The 18,873-nt window shown below is 43.1% G+C and overlaps 2 protein-coding genes across 2 annotated transcripts; one reads left to right on the top strand and one right to left on the bottom strand.

The window, feature by feature from the left end:
* Positions 1–12,247: 12,247 nt before the first annotated feature.
* Positions 12,248–15,660, bottom strand: ndufs6 (NADH:ubiquinone oxidoreductase subunit S6). The gene is made up of 4 exons (XM_029732262.1): positions 15,482–15,660; positions 13,219–13,272; positions 12,910–13,032; positions 12,248–12,382 (listed from the first exon to the last, which is right to left on the bottom strand). The coding sequence occupies exons 1-4, from the start codon at positions 15,623–15,625 to the stop codon at positions 12,314–12,316; spliced, it is 390 nt and encodes a 129-aa protein (XP_029588122.1). The 5' UTR covers positions 15,626–15,660; the 3' UTR covers positions 12,248–12,313.
* Positions 15,661–15,663: 3 nt separating this feature from the next.
* mrpl36 (mitochondrial ribosomal protein L36) lies at positions 15,664–16,906 on the top strand. Its single transcript, XM_029732263.1, has 2 exons — positions 15,664–16,011; positions 16,428–16,906. The coding sequence occupies exon 2, from the start codon at positions 16,446–16,448 to the stop codon at positions 16,809–16,811; it is 366 nt and encodes a 121-aa protein (XP_029588123.1). The 5' UTR covers positions 15,664–16,011; positions 16,428–16,445; the 3' UTR covers positions 16,812–16,906.
* The last annotated feature ends 1,967 nt before the right edge of the window (positions 16,907–18,873 follow it).

Here is an 18,873-nt window from a genome sequence, read left to right as displayed (position 1 = left end):
GCTGCAGGAATTTGTTCGTACCCTTCCCCAGATCTGTGCCTCGACACAATGCTGTCTCGGAGCTTTACGAACAATTCCTTCGACCTCATGGCTTGGTGTTTGCTCTGTTATGCACTGCCAACTGTTCGGACCTCATATAGACAGGTGTGTGCCTTTCCAAATCATGTCCAATAAATTGAATTTACCACAGGTGGACTCCATATAAATAAAGTATTTCTGTTTTTGATTTTTAAAAACATTAGCAAAAATGTGTGTAGATTGCTGAGGGATTTGTTTTATTTTATCCATTTTAGAATAAAGCTGTACCGTAACAAAATGTGGAAAAAGTCAAGGGGTCTGAAGACTTTCAGGGGGCACTGTATATGGGTGGAACTATGTACAACATTCATGTATATATTGTGATCATTGTAATAGAATTTCATTCCGTCTCCCACAATAAGGTGGTAGCCCTGTTTATAGTTCACCGTCAGTCTTCTCAGAATATCTAACTTGGAAGGTATGTGGAAGGGTGTTTCTGCAGACTCCAGGGGAGGAAGAAGTTCATTCCTTTAAGAGCATTCTATTGACTTCTCCTATGCTGTCTACACCTTCAGTCTAACACCTAGCCCACTCAACAGCCTCAATCACACACACACGCACCTACGTACACACACACACACACACACACACACACACACACACACACACACACACACACACACACACACACACACACACTTATATGAATGCACACTCCTCCCCCCTCCCCGACACACACCACGGCCACACCATTCTTTCCTGTGTCCTGTCACACACACACACACTCAAATCGTATGAGGCTATCAGAGTGCTGAGAGCTAACTCTCTCTCCAGACTCTGTCACGTCACCCCCCTTAGCGGAGGTGTCTGCTTCCCCCAGCTACCCTCTCTGTCCCTGGCACTAGAACATGTCACATTGTCTACATGATAAAGGTCACGTCTGTACTCTGTTACTTCAGCTGAGTAGGAGGAAGTCCCTCCAAGACAATGATCTATGGTCAGTTAGGAGTTTTATACGCTTAATGGTAAAGGTTAGGATTGAAGGATGGTGAGCTGATCCTAGACCTGTGTCTATGGGCAGATTAGACCCAGAGTGACTTTAGGAAAGTGAAGGTTAGATAATTGACTAAAGTGAGAGCAGGGGTCGCTCCTTAGTAAGGCTGCAGGCTCAATAATGTGACAGATCTTAGAGGTACAATCTTTTAATGGGGCAATTAAACGGTGAGAAATTGTATTTTATGTTGAGAATGCAGTGATTATAGAGGGAAAGAGCGAGCGAGAGAGAGTGTGTGTGTGTGTGTATGTTTGCGTGTGTGTAGAGAGGAAATTCAATGGCATTTATCCTCATTATCTTCTGCATAGAGGAATCTATTGGAGATTTTTACTAACCTGTTCTCCACACAGAAAACATACCTTCACTTTCCTTTGTCTGCATATGAAACAACAGAACTTTGAAGATATTCTCAAAAAGGACTCATTATTAAATAAAAGCCGGATGGAAGGATTGCTGTGTAAATCATTCTCCTTCAATAACAACATTTCCTGTCAATAACATTTCTATGCGTTTTCTTTTTCTGTGAAAAAAGTGATTTGACAGCTTGCACTCATCCTAGACAGTGAAAATAAGCTTCATTGCACATCAGACTAAAATAAGTTTGACTAAAGAATTTGATAACAGTCTTAAATTCTACCTACAGATTCCTCTCAGTATTGCATCTCTATATCTATTAGCTGGTCAGAGTATTTTAGAGGGATGAATAATTGAAAAAGGTGCTGTTTTATTCAACACAATTCATATGCTCAGTTTCATCTGAAGATTTCGCTCAGAGCAATGCCCCAACCAGCCAAGCACCTGCAACCTATACACACACACCTCTTAACCAACCAGTGTGTGTCTCACTAAAACCTCCACGCCTTTCAACCTCTCAACTCCCTAACCCTGACCGAACATCCTTTCTAACAATGGCCTCCTCTTCTCTCTTTCAATCACCCATCCCTGGTCTGACTATGAATGAGTCTTACCCTCTTACCATCGCATCAAACCCTCTCTTCCTGTGTCACCAGGACCAATTATATCAGCTTGGATGCTCTCCTCCCAACCTGAGTGCCATGGTGTGGAAAACGCTGTTCCAATGGCTGCCTGCATCGCCAGACCGGGACAGGACAGGATAGCTCTAGCACTGCCTGTCTGTATCTGTAGCCCAGCCCTACTACACCCTGCCTGGGCCAATTTGGCATGCACCGGTCTATGGAGAATAAGGCTGCTGAAATATATATATGATCTTCTTCAAACATGTATTGTTCCACACGGCTGTTTTCTATCAGACTGGAGCTCCCCTGACGTCTTCAAGAGGTGGTAGAGGGCAGCTGACTTACAGGCTCGGAAATGTGGGAGTGAGCATGGACGGATTGGCTGTCTGTCAATTCTGGCAAATGCCAGAAAGGCCACACCATATTTTATTAGTCTGGGCTGGTCGAAACTGACAAAAAAATCTAAACTCAGCAAAAAAAGAAACGTCCTCTCACTGTCAACTGCATTTTATTTTCAGCAAACTTAACATGTGTAAATATTTGTATGAACTTAACAAGATTCAACAACTGAGACATAAACTGAACAAGTTCCACAGACATGTGACTAACAGAAATTGAATAATGTGTCCCTGAATAAAGGGGGGTCAAAATCAAAAGTAACAGTCAGTATCTGGTGTGGCCACCAGCTGCATTAAGTACTGCAGTGCATCTCCTCCTCATGGACTGCACCCGATTTGCCAGTTCTTGCTGTGAGATGTTACCCCACTCTTCCACCAAGGCCCCTGCAAGCTCCAGGACATTTCTGGGGGAATGACCCTAGCCCTCGCCCTCCAATCCAACAGGTCCCAAGAGTGCTCAATGGGATTGAGATCCGGGCTCTTCGCTGGCCATGGCAGAACACTAACATTCCTGTCTTGCAGGAAATCACACACAGAACGAGCAGTATGGCTGGTGGCATTGTCATGCTGGAGGGTTATGTCAGGATGAGCCTGCAGGAAGGGTACCACATGAGGGAGGAGGAAATCTATCCCACTCCAGAGTACAGGCCACGGTGTAACGCTCATTCCTTCGACGATAAACACGAATCCGACCATCACCCCTGGTGAGACAAAACCGCGACTCATCAGTGAAGAGCACTTTTTGCCAGTCCTGTCTGGTCCAGTGACGGTGGGTTTGTGCCCATAGGCGACGTTGTTGCCGGTGATGTCTGGTGAGGACCTGCCTTACAACAGGCCTACAAGCCCTCAGTCCAGCCTCTCTCAGCCTATTGTGGACAGTCTGAGCACTGATGGATGGATTGTGCGTTCCTGGTGTAACTCGGGCAGTTGTTGTTGCCATCCTGTACCTGTACCGCAGGTGTGATGTTCGGATGTACCGATCCTGTGCAGGTGTTGTTACACGTGGTCTGCCACTGCAAGGACGATCAGCTGTCCATCCTGTCTCCCTGTAGTGCTGTATTAGGCGTTTCACAGTACGGACATTGCAATTTATTGCCCTGGCCTCATCAGCAGTCCTCATGCCTCCTTGCAGCATGCCTAAGGCACGTTCACACGGATGAGCAGGGACCCTGGGCATTTTTCTTTTGGTGTTTTTTCAGAGTCAGTAGAAAGGCCACTTTAGTGTCCTAAGTTTTCATAACTGTGACCTTAATTGCCTACCGCCTGTAAGCTGTTAGTGTCTTAACGACCGTTCCACAGGTGCATGTTCATTAATTGTTTATGGTTCATTGAACAGGCATTGGAAACCGTGTTTAAACCCTTTACAATGAAGATCTGTGAAGTTATTTGGATTTTTACGAATTATCTTTGAAAGACAGGGTCCTGAAAAAGGGACGTTTCATTTTTTGGTGAGTTTATAATATATTAAAAAACTGGACACTGCCTTTTTTTAGAACTTTTGTGCTTTTGTGCTATTTCTCTGTTGTCATAATCATCTATATTGAGCATTTGTCTGACCAGTGGGCAACGGCCGGCTCACCTTCCAAGATGGGCCGGCTGAGCTGAGATGGTGCAAATTCGCATTCAAAGTTAAATGCGGATCATCGAAGCGAGAAAGACCCGCTCTGACTCCATCAGTCACTCAGTCAAAGCAAAAAAACGGGTGTAGAGATATCGTAAATACCTCATATGCAACTACTAATAAGACTAAGTCATTAGCCTATTAACAATTGTATCTGAATCCATAAAGATGATTAGCAATTTGCAAGAGACTATGGTTGAGTTACACTAATAGGTAATGAAGAAATGTCTGAGAATGGATTCTAAATACAAGTGTATTTAATTACTTTGTAAAACGAATGGATTCACATACAAGGCCCAAATCTTAAGTTACAAGCCATTAACAAGTGTTACAAGGCATTATTCAGAGCATGGTCAGAGAGAGAGAGAGAGAAACCATAGCCTGAAATGCCATGCCCCAAAAGTCCATAGGGTGGAAAGAGAATGAAAGTATCTCATCACAGCAGGTCAGGAACAAACAAGAGAAAGAACAATTAACCTTTTATAAGCATCTGAGTTGTTTGGATTGAAAACCTGAGTTGTTGACCAATAGTATTACTGCAAAGTTAACCTCCAATCATATATCAGATCGACAGGATGTAACCTCTGCTTCTCAGAGGTGTGACAATGGGGGTTGGCAAGACCAACACAGAGAATGTTGAATTCCTAAGATAACACATAGAACATTTATGCATACAGCTGATAAGAAGAGTGAATTCTGGGGCTGGCATGCCCTACACAGTAGGGTAACGCCAAAAAAGTTAGAGACCAAAAAGGGCTTGAGGCCGACACTGCTAAATGTGTGAAATTAACCGACTTATTTGCTAAAAGTTCTGGTTCTGCTAGTCCGAGTGGTGTGTCTGTGAGAAATGACAGATCAGATGCTGTGGTGTAGTCGAGGTAGGAAGAAAACAGAGAAAGACACACACGCACACTGACACAGATCATGTATTGTACTACTGCCAGTTAGGACTAATATCTTGGCTGTAAATTGTATGAAATATATTTCATACATACTACAGTAGGCTAATTAGGTAAGGGGGATTCGGGGGAACATTTAGACACTAGGGTACTTGCATTATAGCCTAACAAGCCATTAGATTGGCTTTTATAACACATAGGTGAGGCAATAGCCATCTACTAGACATTTATACAGTGCTTTTTCCTAAACACAAGTCATCATGTATTACAATAAAGGTCATTTCGGAAACTGTCTGTGTATTTTGTTTTATCAATATTTATTCGCTTCTGAATCTCAGTCACTTCAGCCCAGAAAGTGAGTTTATGAGCTGTAGTAACAAGTGACTCTGGTGTTGGACGACATTACATAGCCACAGCACTGAAGGCCTATCTCCCACTTATTTCATTCGCTGAAAGGCCCATCACTTCTTGGCAGAAAGATACGCATACAGGCACTGTCAAACGAAGCACAACGCTGGAAATCCGCATCCACATAAAATAGTCCCGGCATCGTTCTTTGACAAACACAGAAGGTTGCATATTGAATTCAATAAAAGAAAACAGAGAGGGAGAGAGAGAGACTGACTATTCCTTCATGTAGCCATTGGCTACAGCCAAACCATCAAGGAACTGGCAGTCTCTCTCTCTGTTTTCTGAAATGGAATTATATGTAGCCTAATAAACACGTATCTAAAGTGGGCAGGGGGAATACCTACAATGTGAAATATTTAGGTATTAAATAAGTCAATGGTCATCTTTAATGCATCTATTCAGTGATTTTCTTATTTGTTTGATATATGTGTTTATTCATTCACAACTACCTTATACAGTGCATTGGTTTTTGCTCTGATATGCACTGTCAACTGTGTGACCTTATATAGACAGGTGTGTGCCTTTCCAAATCATGTCCAATTAATTCAATTTACCACAGGTGGACTCTAATAAAGTTGAAGAATAATCTCAATGATGATCAATGGAAACAGGATGCACCTGAGCTCAATTTCGAATCTCATAGCAAAGGGTCTGAATACTTATGTAAATAAGTTACTTCTGTTTTTGCAAACATTTCTTCAAACCTGTTTTTGCCTTTGTCATTATGGGGTATTGTGTGTAGATTGATGAGGGAGAAAAATATTTCATCTATTTTAGAGTAAGGCTGTAACGTAACAAAATGTAGAAAAGTCAAGGGGTCTGAATACTTGTTGAATGCACTGTAAATTGTTTATTATGGCCCCTAAAATAAATCAAATAAATCAAATGTATTTATATAGCCCTTCTTACATCAGCTGATATCTCAAAGTGCTGTACAGAAACCCAGCCTAAAACCCCAAACAGCAAGCAATACAGGTGTAGAAGAATGGTGGCTAGGAAAAACTCCCTAGAAAGGCCAAAACCTAGGAAGAAACCTAGAGAGGAACCAGGTTATGAGGGGTGGCCAGTCCTCTTCTGGCTGTGCCGGGTGGAGATTATAACAGAACATGGCCAGGATGTTCAAATGTTCATAAATGACCAGCATGGTCAAATAATAATAATCACAGTAGTTGTCGAGGGTGCAACAAGTCAGCACCTCAAGAGTAAATGTCAGTTGGCTCTTCATAGCCGATCATTGAGAGTATCTCTACCGCTCCTGCTGTCTCTAAGAGAGTTGAAAACAGCAGGTCTGGGACAGGTAACACGTCCGGTGAACAGGTCAGGGTTCCATAGCCGCAGGCAGAACAGTTGAAACTAGAGCAGCAGCACGGCCAGGTGGACTGGGGACAGCAAGGAGTCATCATGCCAGGTAGTCCTGAGGCATGGTCCTAGGGCTCAGGTCCTCCGAGAGAGAGAAAGAAAGAAAGAAAGAAAGAAAGAAAGAGAGAAAGAGAGAATTACAGAGAGCATACTTAAATTCACACAGCACACCGGATAAGACAGGAGAAATACTCCAGATATAACAGACTGACCCTAGCCCCCCGACACATAAACTACTGCAGCATAAATACTGGAGGCTCAGACAGGAGGGGTCAAGAGATACTGTGGCCCCATCCGATGATACCCCGGGACAGGGCCAAACAGGCAGGATATAACCCCTCCCAACTTGCCAAAGCACAGCCCCCACACCCCTAGAGGGATAACTTCAACCACCAACTTACCATCCTGAGACAAGGCCGAGTATAGCCCACAAAAGAGCACCAGTAGCAGAAGAGCCCCAGTAAGCCAGTGACTAAGCCCCTGTAATAGGGTTAGAGGCAGAGAATCCCAGTGGAGAGAGGGGAACCGGCCAGGCAGAGACAGCAAGGGCGGTTTCCGTTCACCTTCACACTCCTGGGCCAGACTACACTCAATCATATGACCTACTGAAGAGATTAGTCTTCAGTAAAGACTGCGTCTCTCACATGGGTAGGCAGACCATTCCATAAAAATTGAGCGCTATAGGAGAAAGCCCTGCCTCCAGCTGTTTGCTTAGAAATTCTAGGGACAATTAGGAGGCTTGCGTCTCGTGACCGTAGCATACGTGTAGGTATGTACGGCAGGACCAAATCAGAAATACAGGTAGGAACTAGCCCATGTAATACTTTGTAGGTTAGCAGTAAAACCTTGAAATCAGCCCTTGCCTTAACAGAAAGCCAGTGTAGGTAGGCTAGCACTGGAGTAATAATGATCACATTGTTTGGTTCTAGTCAAGATTCTAGCAGCTGTGTTTAGCACTAACTGAAGTTTATTTAGTGCTTTATCCGGGTAGCCGAAAAGTAGAACATTGCAGTAGTCTAATCTAGAAGTGACAAAAGCCTGGATTAACTTTTCTGCATCATTTTTGGACAGAACGTTTCTGAGATCAGGGTCCAGAGTAACGCCTAGGTCCTTCACAGTTTTATTTGAGACGACTGTACAACCATCAAGATTAATTGTCAGATTCAACAGAAGATCTCTTTGTTTCTTGGGACCTAGAACAAGCATCTCTGTTTTGTCCGAGTTTAAAAGTAGAAAGTTTGCAGCCATCCACTTCCTTATGTCTGAAACACAGGCTTCTAGCGAGGGCAATTTTGGGGCTTCACCATGTTTCAATGAAATGTACAGCTGTGTGTCATCCGCATAGCAGTGAAAGTTAACATTAGGTTTTCGAATGACATCCCCAAGAGGTAAAATATATAGTGAAAACAATAGTGGTCCTAAAACGGAACCTTGAGGAACACCGAAATTTACAGTTGATTTGTCAGAGGACAAACCATTCACAGAGACAAACTGATATCTTCCCGACAGATAAGATCTAAACCAGGCCAGAACTTGTCTGTGTAGACCAATTTGGGTTTCCAATCTCTCCAAAAGAATGTGGTGATCGATGGTATCAAAAGCAGCACTAAGGTCTAGGAGCACGAGGACAGATGCAGAGCCTCGGTCTGACGCCATTAAAAGGTCATTTACCACCTTCACAAGTGCAGTCTCAGTGCTATGATGGGGTCTAAAACCAGACTGAAGCATTTCGTATACATTGTTTGTCTTCAGGAAGGCAGTGAGTTGCTGCGCAACAGATTTTTCTAACATTTTTGAGAGGAACGGAAGATTCGATATAGGCCAATATTTTTTTATATTTTCTGGGTCAAGATTTGGCTTTTTCAAGAGAGGCTTTATTACTGCCACTTTTAGTAGTTTGGCGCCACATCCGGTGGATAGAGAGCCGTTTATTATGTTCAACATAGGAGCGCCAAGCACAGGAAGCAGCTCTTTCAACAGTTTAGTTGGAATAGGGTCCAGTATGCAGCTTGAAGGTTGAGAGGCCATGATTATTTTCATCATTGTGTCAAGAGATATAGTACTAAAACACTTGAGTGTCTCCCTTGATCCTAGGTCCTGGCAGAGTTGTGTAGACTCAGGACAACTGAGCTTTGGAGGAATACACAGATTTAAAGAGGAGTCCGTAATTTGTTTTCTAATGATCATGACCTTTTCCTCAAAGAAGTTCATGAATTTATTACTACTGAAGTGAAAGCCATCCTCTCTTGGGAATGCTGCTTTTTAGTTAGCTTTGCGACAGTATCAAAAAGAAATTTTGGTGTTACCGTTGGAGGTTGCTGGGTGATGCTTGGCTTAGCAGCACAGACATCTCAGCTGCAGCTGCAGCAGTCAAGTGTAGTGGACGTAGGGAGAAAACAGAGAGAGAGAGAGAGAGAAAGAGAGAGCGAGAGAGAGAGAGACACTGACACTTGCTGTCAGTTTATTGATATTTTGAGTGTACAAAACATTAGGAACACCTGCTCTTTCCATTACATAGACTGACCCGTTGAATCCAGGTGAAAGCTATGATCCCTTATTGATGTCACTTGTTAAATCCACTTCAGGAGGACACAGGTTAAAGAAGGATTTTTAAGCCTTGAGACAATTGAGACATGGATTGTGTATGTGAGCTATTCAGATGGTGAATGGGCAAGACAAAAGATTTAAGTGCCTTTGAACGGGGTATGGAAGTAGGTGCCAGGAGCACCGATTTGAGTGTGTCAAGAACTGCAATGCTGCTGGGTTTTTCACGCTCAACAGTATCCCGTGTGTATCAAGAATGGTCCCCCACCCAAAGGACATCCAGCCAACTTGACACAACTGTGGGAAACATTGGAGTCAACATGGGCCAGCATCCCTATGGAACGCTTTCCACACCTTGTAGAGTCCATGTCCCAACACATTGACGTTGTTTTGAGGGCAAAAGGGGGTGACACTCAATATTAGGAAGGTGTTCCTAATGTTTTGTACACTCAGTGTATATGTAATAGTAATTAAACCTTAGGATAGGGGGGAGATATATGACAGTCAGGCACTTCTATTTTCAATATAGCTAGTTAGGCTTTCATAAGGTGTTATGAGCCAATAGTCATCTATTAGGCATTTATTCAGTAATCTTTCTTTATCTAATACATGTGTTTATTCATTCACAACTAACCCTATGACGTTGCTGGGCACAGCATAGGCAGTGTGGTCCCCTGGTCTTCTAATAGCAATGCTGTGGGAAAGGAGGGATGGCTTAGCAGAGACAGCTCAGAGGTGAGTGCAGTGGAGGTATGAAGAAACCAGAGAGACACAGATGTACTGCCAGTTCCTTAATATATTGGCTCTATATATTGGTAATACCATATTTTAAGGGTCCGTAATAAACCATTTATAAATTGTGTGTTACCATTTATGAATCATTACTCCCACAATAATAAACCATTTACTAATCATTAGTAAAGTATTTCTGCAGTGCCTAATCTAAAGTTAGTGTTATTTATATTTATTTAACTAGGCAAGCCTAGTTTGGCCTACCCCAGCCAAACCCTAACCCCTACCACGCTGGGCCAATTGTGCGCCGCCCTATGGGACTCCCAATCATGGCCGGTTGTGATACAGCCTGGAATCAAACCATGGTCTGTAGTGATGCCTCTAGCACTGAGATGCAGTGCCTTAGACCGTTGCGCCACTCGGGAGCCCCACTGGAGTTGCTAACCAAGACGACATTGAATGTCCTGAGTGGCCTAGTTACAGTTTGACTTAAATCAGCTTGAAAATATATGGCAAGACTTGAAAATGGCAGTCTAGCAATGATCAACAACCAAGCTTGAAGAATTTTTTTTAAGAATAACGTGCAAATATTGAACAATTCAGGTGTACAAAGCTCTTAAGAGACTTACCCAGAAAGACTCACAGCTGTAATATCTGCCAAAGGTGGTTCTAACATGTATTGACTCAGGGGTGTGAATACTTATGTAAATTAGATATATCTGTATTTTCAATAAATTGCTAACAATTCAAAAAACACGGTTTCACTTTGTCATTGTGTGTAGATGAGTGAGAGAGAAAAATATATTTAATCAATGTTGAATTCAGGCTGTAACAATAAGTCTAGGAGTGATGTGGGCTGCTGTGGCTGAATTGCCAGGGCTGAATTTTAGCCCCAGTCCGCCCCTGGGAATGCGGGGGAGTGGAGGGCTGGATGAATGCAGGAGTCCTTTAAGGATATCCCTGGTCCCTGTGAAGAGGGCCTTCATATGGGGTCTACCCCCATTTTAACTATTGCTTAGGTGTTCAAAGATTACCATTGCAATATTTTTCAGATTAATTAACCGCATTGATAGTTTACTAAAATTAAAACACATTTTAGATTTTATTTACACCATCCAATGTGACTATCTTGTATCATGCCTTGTTGTGCATGTATGAACAACGCTGGAATAAAAGTGATTATGTACTAATATGATTTTCATTTGATTTATTAGGATCCCCATTAGCCGATGCCAATGGAGACAGCTAGTCTTACTGGGGACCGGGGAGATAATGAAAAAGACATTACAGACAAAACACTTTAGAATTTACATACATTTAAAAGTAGTATGTATATCTATCAATTACACATACATGTCAGTACAGTACAACTAGGTCACATGGGGGAGAGGCGTTGCATTATTTGCTTTTTGAAACAAAGTTTGCTGTTCACTTGTGATATATAAGATGGGAGATCTATGCAGTCATGGTACTGCATAATACTGTGTTTACTTGAATTTGTTCTGGACCTGGGGACTGTACAAAGACCCCTGGTGGTATGTCTGGTGGGGTAAGTTTTTGTGTAAATTGACTACACAAACAATTTGGAATTTCCAACACATTAGAAAAACAAGCAGTCAGTCTTTCCTCAACTCAGCCAAGAGAGACTGGCATGCATAGTACTAATATTAGCCCTCTAATTACAATGAAGAGCAAGATGTGCCACTATGTTCTGGGCCAGCTGCAGTTTGTTTTGCTACGTTGGTGGATATGTCTAAAGAAAAATTAAGATACCAGCACTGGAAGTGCCACTTGAACAGAATAACTATTGCGTTTTTGCTACAAACACACAGAATAACGCTTTAATAAGCCCTTGTGTTGTTGCCACACACACACAGAATAACTCTTTAGTCCCTTGTCATAACTAACCACATCACAGCTTCTACAGTAACCACAACACCCTGTCTGTCTTTCACCTTGTTGTTTCACTGAATTATTGATTGCATGAACACTTTTGACAAGTCAGCCAATGCTGCCCTCTGGCAGTGGGATGGGGAACTGTAAAATGTAAAAAATCCCAGATGTTTTTCAGCAGGGTCCAGAAATACAACTCATTTCAATTACCATTGTGACATTTACTAGTCTCTCCTGGGAACCTTGATTTGGGTCTGGGTGCCAAGACTAGGCATTTACCAACTGTCAAAGCTTCCATATGCATATACCCACCACTCATAGGAACTCATACAGAGACAGGAGAATAGCAGATATAATTTATTAAGCAGAATAACACTAAACCGAGCGAGATTGACTGAGAACAAGTCTCAATGATGATGGGTCTGTTTGAACTGCAGTCCACAGTAGCCACATGTGCCCACTTTAGTTTCTTTATCCTGGAGAAACACACAGACAGAAGACAGCAAACAGACATTAGCACAGGAGAACGTCACAACAAATAGACCAATTCACTGTGTAGCATGAAGCTGAAAAACAGGAACTCTACCTGATGTAAAGGCCTATTCACTTGATTCGCGCAAGCCACCAAGTGCGCCATGAGGTCAGGCGCAGCGTGAGGTTAAAGATCAATTTACTTGAACTCAGAAGTGGCACTGACTCCAAAGCACACCTCCATTGAAAAACAATGGCTTGCTTGGTGCAATGCCGTTCTTGCATGAATCATGTGAATTGGATTTAAGATGGAAAAATGGAAAACAATATCGCTACGCCCACTCTTGTGCTTGTAATGTGGTCAGAGCTTATGAGCATTACCAGGTTGATGTAGACTTTTGGGTGGCCCAGGGCTCCTCCACCCTCATCAGGACACCACTCTAGCTAGTGTACACCTCAGGGACATGTAGAATAGCTAGTATACACTACAGAGAAATGTAGACTAACTAGTGTATACTAAAGAAATTATTACCAGGTTGATATAGACTTTGGGGTGGCCTAGTGCTCCTCCACCCCCGTCACATGACACCACTCTGGCCTCAATGCCACTGACCGGCTCCTCAGCCACCAGCTTGATGGCAAAGTTCTTGTTCACCTGGAAACACACAGCATTGTAGTCCACTCTGTATTGTAGTAAACATTCCCTCTCAGTGGACTGCTCAAGATTCTGCATTGTAAACCTATCAATGCCCAGCTTTAGGCCGTATTTCAACAGGTTGTTGTATGAATCAACAGCCCCCTTAGCCCCATGGCTGCCCTTCCAGACTGGATGTAGTTTTACCTCTTTCTGTCGTCCCACGAACCTGGCCCGCCTGGGATCATTTTCATCATACACCTGAAACAACATGCAGACAGACACTGATTAGGAACATAGCTAGTACAATCAGATATAGCTGGGATTATGACCTACAGTGCCTTGCAAAAGTATTCATACCCCTTGGATTTCTTCACATTTTATTGTGTTACAAAGTAGGATTCAAATGGACTTAATTGTCATTTTGTTCCAACAATCTACACAAAATACTCTGTCAAAGTGGAAGAAAAATGTTAACATTTTAAAAATATTTATATAAATAAAATAACTAAAATATAGTCATTGCAAATGTATTCAGCTCCCAGAGTTAATACTTGTATATACACCTTTGGCAGCGATTACAGCTGTGCATCTTCTTGGGTAAGTCTCTAAGAGCTTTACACACCTATATTGTGCAATATTAGCCCATAATGTTTTTCAAAAGTCTTGAAAGCTCTGTTAAGACATTGGGGATCATGGCTAGACAGCAATTTCTTTGACATAGACTTTCAGGCAGATTTAAGTCAAAACTGTAACTTGGCCACTCAGGAACATGCACTGTCTTCTTGGTAAGCAACTCCAGTGGTGATTTGGCCTTGTGTTGTAGGTTATTGTCCTGCTGAAAGCAGACTGAACCAGGTTTTCCTCTAGGATTTTGCCTGTGTTTAGCTCCATCCCATTTATTTTTATCCTAAAAAACACCCCAGTATTTGCCAATGTCAAGCATACCAATGCCCCGAACATAAGGCTTTGCATTTAGGCTAAAAAGTGTATTCCTTGGCAGTTTTGTCGCTGTATTACTTGATTGCATCCATGTTTTGGAATATTTTCATTCTACTTTTCACTCTGGTCTTTAAAGTAATTATTATAGTCACTACAATGTTGTTGATCCGTCCTCTGTTTTCTTCACAGCCACTGAACTCTGTAGCCGTTTTAAAATCACCACGGGCCTCATGGTAACATCTCTGAGCAGTTTCATTCCTGTTCTGCAGCTCAGTTCAGAAAGACGACTGTATTATTGGTGGTTTAATACATCATCCACAGGATAATTATTAACTTGACCATGCTTAAAGAGATATTCAATGTCTGATTTGTTATTGTTATCCATCTACCAATCACTGCCCTTCTTTATGACACTTTCAAAAAGCTCCCTGGTCTTTGTAGTTGAATCTGTGAATGAAATTCAATACTTGACTGAGGGACCTTACAGATGTATGTATTGGGGATAGAGGAAGGGTTAGACATAAAAATAAAAATCAACCCCTATTATTATTATTATTATTATTATTATTATTTCACACAGTGAATCCATTATGTGATTTGTTAAGCCACATTGTACTTCTGAACTAATGTAGGCTTGCCTAAACAAATTGGCTGAATACTTATGAAACAACTATATTTTAGTGATCTAATTTGTATTATAAACTGGGTCATTCGAGCCCTGAATGCTGATTGGTTGACAGCCGTGCTATATCAGACTGTATACCACATCTATGACAAAAAATATTTGTACTGCTCTAATTACGTTGATAACCAGTTTATAATAGCAATAAGGCACCTCAGGGGGTTGTGGTATACGGCCAATATACCACGGCTAAGGGCTGTATCCTGGCACACCACGTTGAGTCGTGCATAAGAACAGCCATTATGGCCAATATACCATGGCTATACCACACCCCCTCGTGCCTTATTGCTTAATTCATATTAAAAATAAAAATAAATTGAATTTTCCTCCACTTTGACGTTACAGTATTTTGAGTAGCTTGTTGACAAAAAAAATGAATGAAATCAATTTGAATCCCACTGTCACAATAAAATGTGAAGAAATCCAAGGGGTATGAATACTTTGGAACGGCACTGTAGATACGAGATACCTGATCACATGTACATACATTACATGATCCCAGTTTACTTTCATCACAACCATCAATAAAATAGCATACAGTTAGCTGTACAATGACACTCCAGCTAGTTAGCTAAAGTGTCATCTGCCTTTGCTCTGACTAGCTTTGTCTTGACCGATGTGGCAATGCCTACCGACTGTGAAACCGCCTATCCACCCCACTACTGTAGTGGGTGAGCAGCTAACTAAAGTTGCACCAAGGGTGCAAATCCTAATTGATAACACCAACATCTAACACTATGCCAAAGGCTTGGTCGTGGTGCAAGTGTGTGCCGTTAGTTAGTAGCAAAATTACATATTTTCGGGGAAGCAAACACACACAAGCCTAACGTTAGAGCCTTAACTTACCTGTCCAGTGTGGGTAACCTGCTCTCCAGTGGTCGACACTTCTAGACTGTAGCGCTGTACAGAAAGCGCCGACGTCTTCAAAGGTGATACAAACACTTTAGCATTTCTACTGAAGGACAGAATCCGATGCACAGCGGCCGCCATGTTTACAATGGACTCTATACCCAGGATGCTTTGCAAAGAATAGGGAGATTCTCCGCCCTCCAAATACGTCCGCCTGGTCCAAGTGCTGGGAATTTCATGTATTATTCACGAATCGTTTGCAACCAACAGTAACATCATTATCATATTAAGGAGTGGATTATTGTAAAGATGTGGTAGTTTATCAATTCAGCAACGCGTTACTGTTGAAATGAACGCGAGAAAGTGTGTTAAGAACCGACACAGAAACCGCTAACGTTCGCGTTACGTCACAGCCAGGAAGAAGCGATAGCTCTGCTAGAGAAATCCTTCTTCGGCAGTGTTGTTTTCATTAAACGGTGCATTTCAGGGGTTTATTCCCCTATCTAACCCGTTCTTGTAGATGAAAGGTTGGTGCATATTCAGTTACATTCAGATAGTGATTCTGATCAAATAATGGTACTTTGCATTTGCCTAATCGGGCAGTTGAAGGACGATCGCGGCTGGCCTTGGGAATCGAGCATGCAGCATGAATCATGCGCTGTAAAGCTAGCTGGAATCTGCTGCTAGAGCATACAAAAAATGTATATTCTCCAGAATAAGTCAAGTGTAATAGACACTGCATATTATATTTTTATCTGCATTATTTTGATTGCCTCCTCTCCTCCAGCACCATTCGTAACTGAAAGGACTGGATAGGCTTTCAGCTATTGCTTTCACCTGTCATGTTCTGTCAGATCAGTGATAATGGAGGAATGGGAAGGACACAGTCTGAGGTATCACAACTCCAAGCAAGTGAACCAAAATATTGTCTTTCTCTTTCCAGACAGGTGTTGGTGACACCATGGCACCACTCCTGTTGTACCGCATCGTCAGCTCCCTAACCTGCCATCTAACCCAGATCACCCTCAGCCGGATCTACCCTAGCACTGCCACCACCATCTCCCGCTGCCTCTCCTCCCTTACATCATACCCAGCCAGAGTGCTCCTGACCCCGGGTAGACCCATCCAGCCCCTGGCCTCTTCTGCCCAGGATGGTGGCTCCCTCCTAGGCCAGTGTCAGCACCTGGCCTTCCTCCAGCCCGCTTCAGGGATGAAAACCAAGAGCGCTCTGAAACGGCGCTGTAAAGACTGCTTCTTTGTGGTACGGCGGGGTCGTCTATTTGTGTTCTGTAAGGCTCACCCCAGACACAAGCAGAGACAGGGGTGAAGAGGAGCAGGGGGTGTGATGACAATGTGTGTATGGTCCTCTAAATTGTTTGTTACTTGAATTGCCACATTAAAGTTTGTGACTGATTGACCTTTTCCTATCCCGCTGTCTGTCACCTATCACCACCACCTCCCTGTCTTCTCTCTTACTCAACAAGTCCCTTATACTTTTTAAAACTACACAGTAGAGAAGAAGCTATTCTGATACATGTATTAGCAGCTGGCTACGTGAAATATGGCAGCCTAAATGCACTGTCGCTTCAATGGAGAAAATGTTGCTACTATGACAGCTAATGCACATATTCATCATTTAGTGGTTTTAAATAACTTTGATGCTGATCCAATGAAGACACATTTGGTCTCCTAAACCTCACTGGTGGGATATGACAGGAAAAGTTGGTCACATTCCAATCATCATCCATAGCTTCTTATCTTTGTCTGCCACTCTTCATTTAATCAGGTAAGTTGACTGAGAACACATTCTCAATTACACCAACAACCTGGGGAATAGTTACAGGGGATGAATGAGCCAATTGTAAACTGGGGAGGATTAGGTGACAGGTTGACACCCCTACAATAAGTGCCATGTGATCTTTAGTGACCACAGAGAGTCAGGACACCCATCTAACTTCCCAATGAGGCATTGGGATATTTTTTTAGACCTGAGGAAAGAGTGCCTCCTACTGGCCCTCCAACACCACTTCCAGCAGCATCTGGTCTCACATCTAGGGACCAACCAGGACCAACCCTGCTTAGCTTCAGGAACAAGCCAGCAGTGGGATGCAGGGTGGTATGCTTCTGGCATACCATTCAAATCAAATCAAATCAAATTTATTTATATAGCCCTTCGTACATCAGCTGAAATCTCAAAGTGCTGTACAGAAACCCAGCCTAAAACCCCAAACAGCAAGCAATGCATGTGAAAGAAGCACGGTGGCTGGGAAAAACTCCCTAGGAAAAACTCCTGAGAAAGGCCAAAAACCTAGGAAGAAACCTAGAGAGGAACCAGGCTATGAGGGGTGGCCAGTCCTCTTCTGGCTGTGCCGGGTGGATATTATAACAGAACATAGTCAAGATGTTAAAATGTTCGTAAATGACCAGCATGGTCAAATAATAATAATCATAGTAATTGTCGAGGGTGCAACAAGCACGTCCGGTGAACAGGTCAGGGTTCCGTAGCCGCAGGCAGAACAGTTGAAACTGGAGCAGCAGCATGGCCAGGTGGACTGGGGACAGCAAGGAGTCATCATGCCAGGTAGTCCTAGGGCTCAGGTCCTCCGAGAGAAAGAAAGAAAGAAAGAAAGAGAGAATTAGAGAGAGCATATTTACATTCACACAGGACACCGGATAAGACAAGAGAATACTCCAGATGTAACAGACTGACCCTAGCCCCCCGACACATAAACTACTGCAGCATAAATACTGGAGGCTGAGACAGGAGGGATCAGAAGACACTGTGGCCCCATCCGATGATACCCCCGGACAGGGCCAAACAGGCAGGATATAACCCCACCCACTTTGCCAAAGCACAGCCCCCCACACCACTAGAGGGATATCTACAACCACCAACTTACCGTCCGAAGACAAGGCCGAGTATAGCCCACAAAGATGTCCGCCACGGCACAACCCAAGGGGGGGGCGCCAACCCAGACAGGAAGACCACGTCAGTGGCTCAACCTACTCAAGTGACGCACCCCTCCCATGGACGGCATGGAAGAACACCAGTAAGTCAGTGACTCAGCCCCTGTAAAAGGGTTAGAGGCAGAGAATCCCAGTGGGAAGAGGGGAACCGACAAGGCAGAGACAGCAAGGGCGGTTCGTTGCTCCAGCCTTTCCGTTCACCTTCACACTCCTGGGCCAGACTATACTTAATCATAGGACCTACTGAAGAGATAAGTCTTCAGTAAAGACTTAAAGGTTGAGACTGAGTCTGCGTCTCTCACATGGGTAGGCAGACCATTCCATAAAAATGGAGCTCTATAGGAGAAAGCCCTACCTCCAGCCGTTTGCTTAGAAATTCTAGGGACAATTAGGAGGCCTGCGTCTTGTGACCGTAGCGTACG

The sequence above is a fragment of the Salmo trutta genome, chromosome 34 (assembly GCF_901001165.1).
Source record: "Salmo trutta chromosome 34, fSalTru1.1, whole genome shotgun sequence".
Taxonomy (NCBI): Eukaryota; Metazoa; Chordata; class Actinopteri; order Salmoniformes; family Salmonidae; genus Salmo; species Salmo trutta.
Note: the sequence above shows the minus strand (reverse complement) of the source record. Positions and strands in the feature narration are given on the sequence as shown.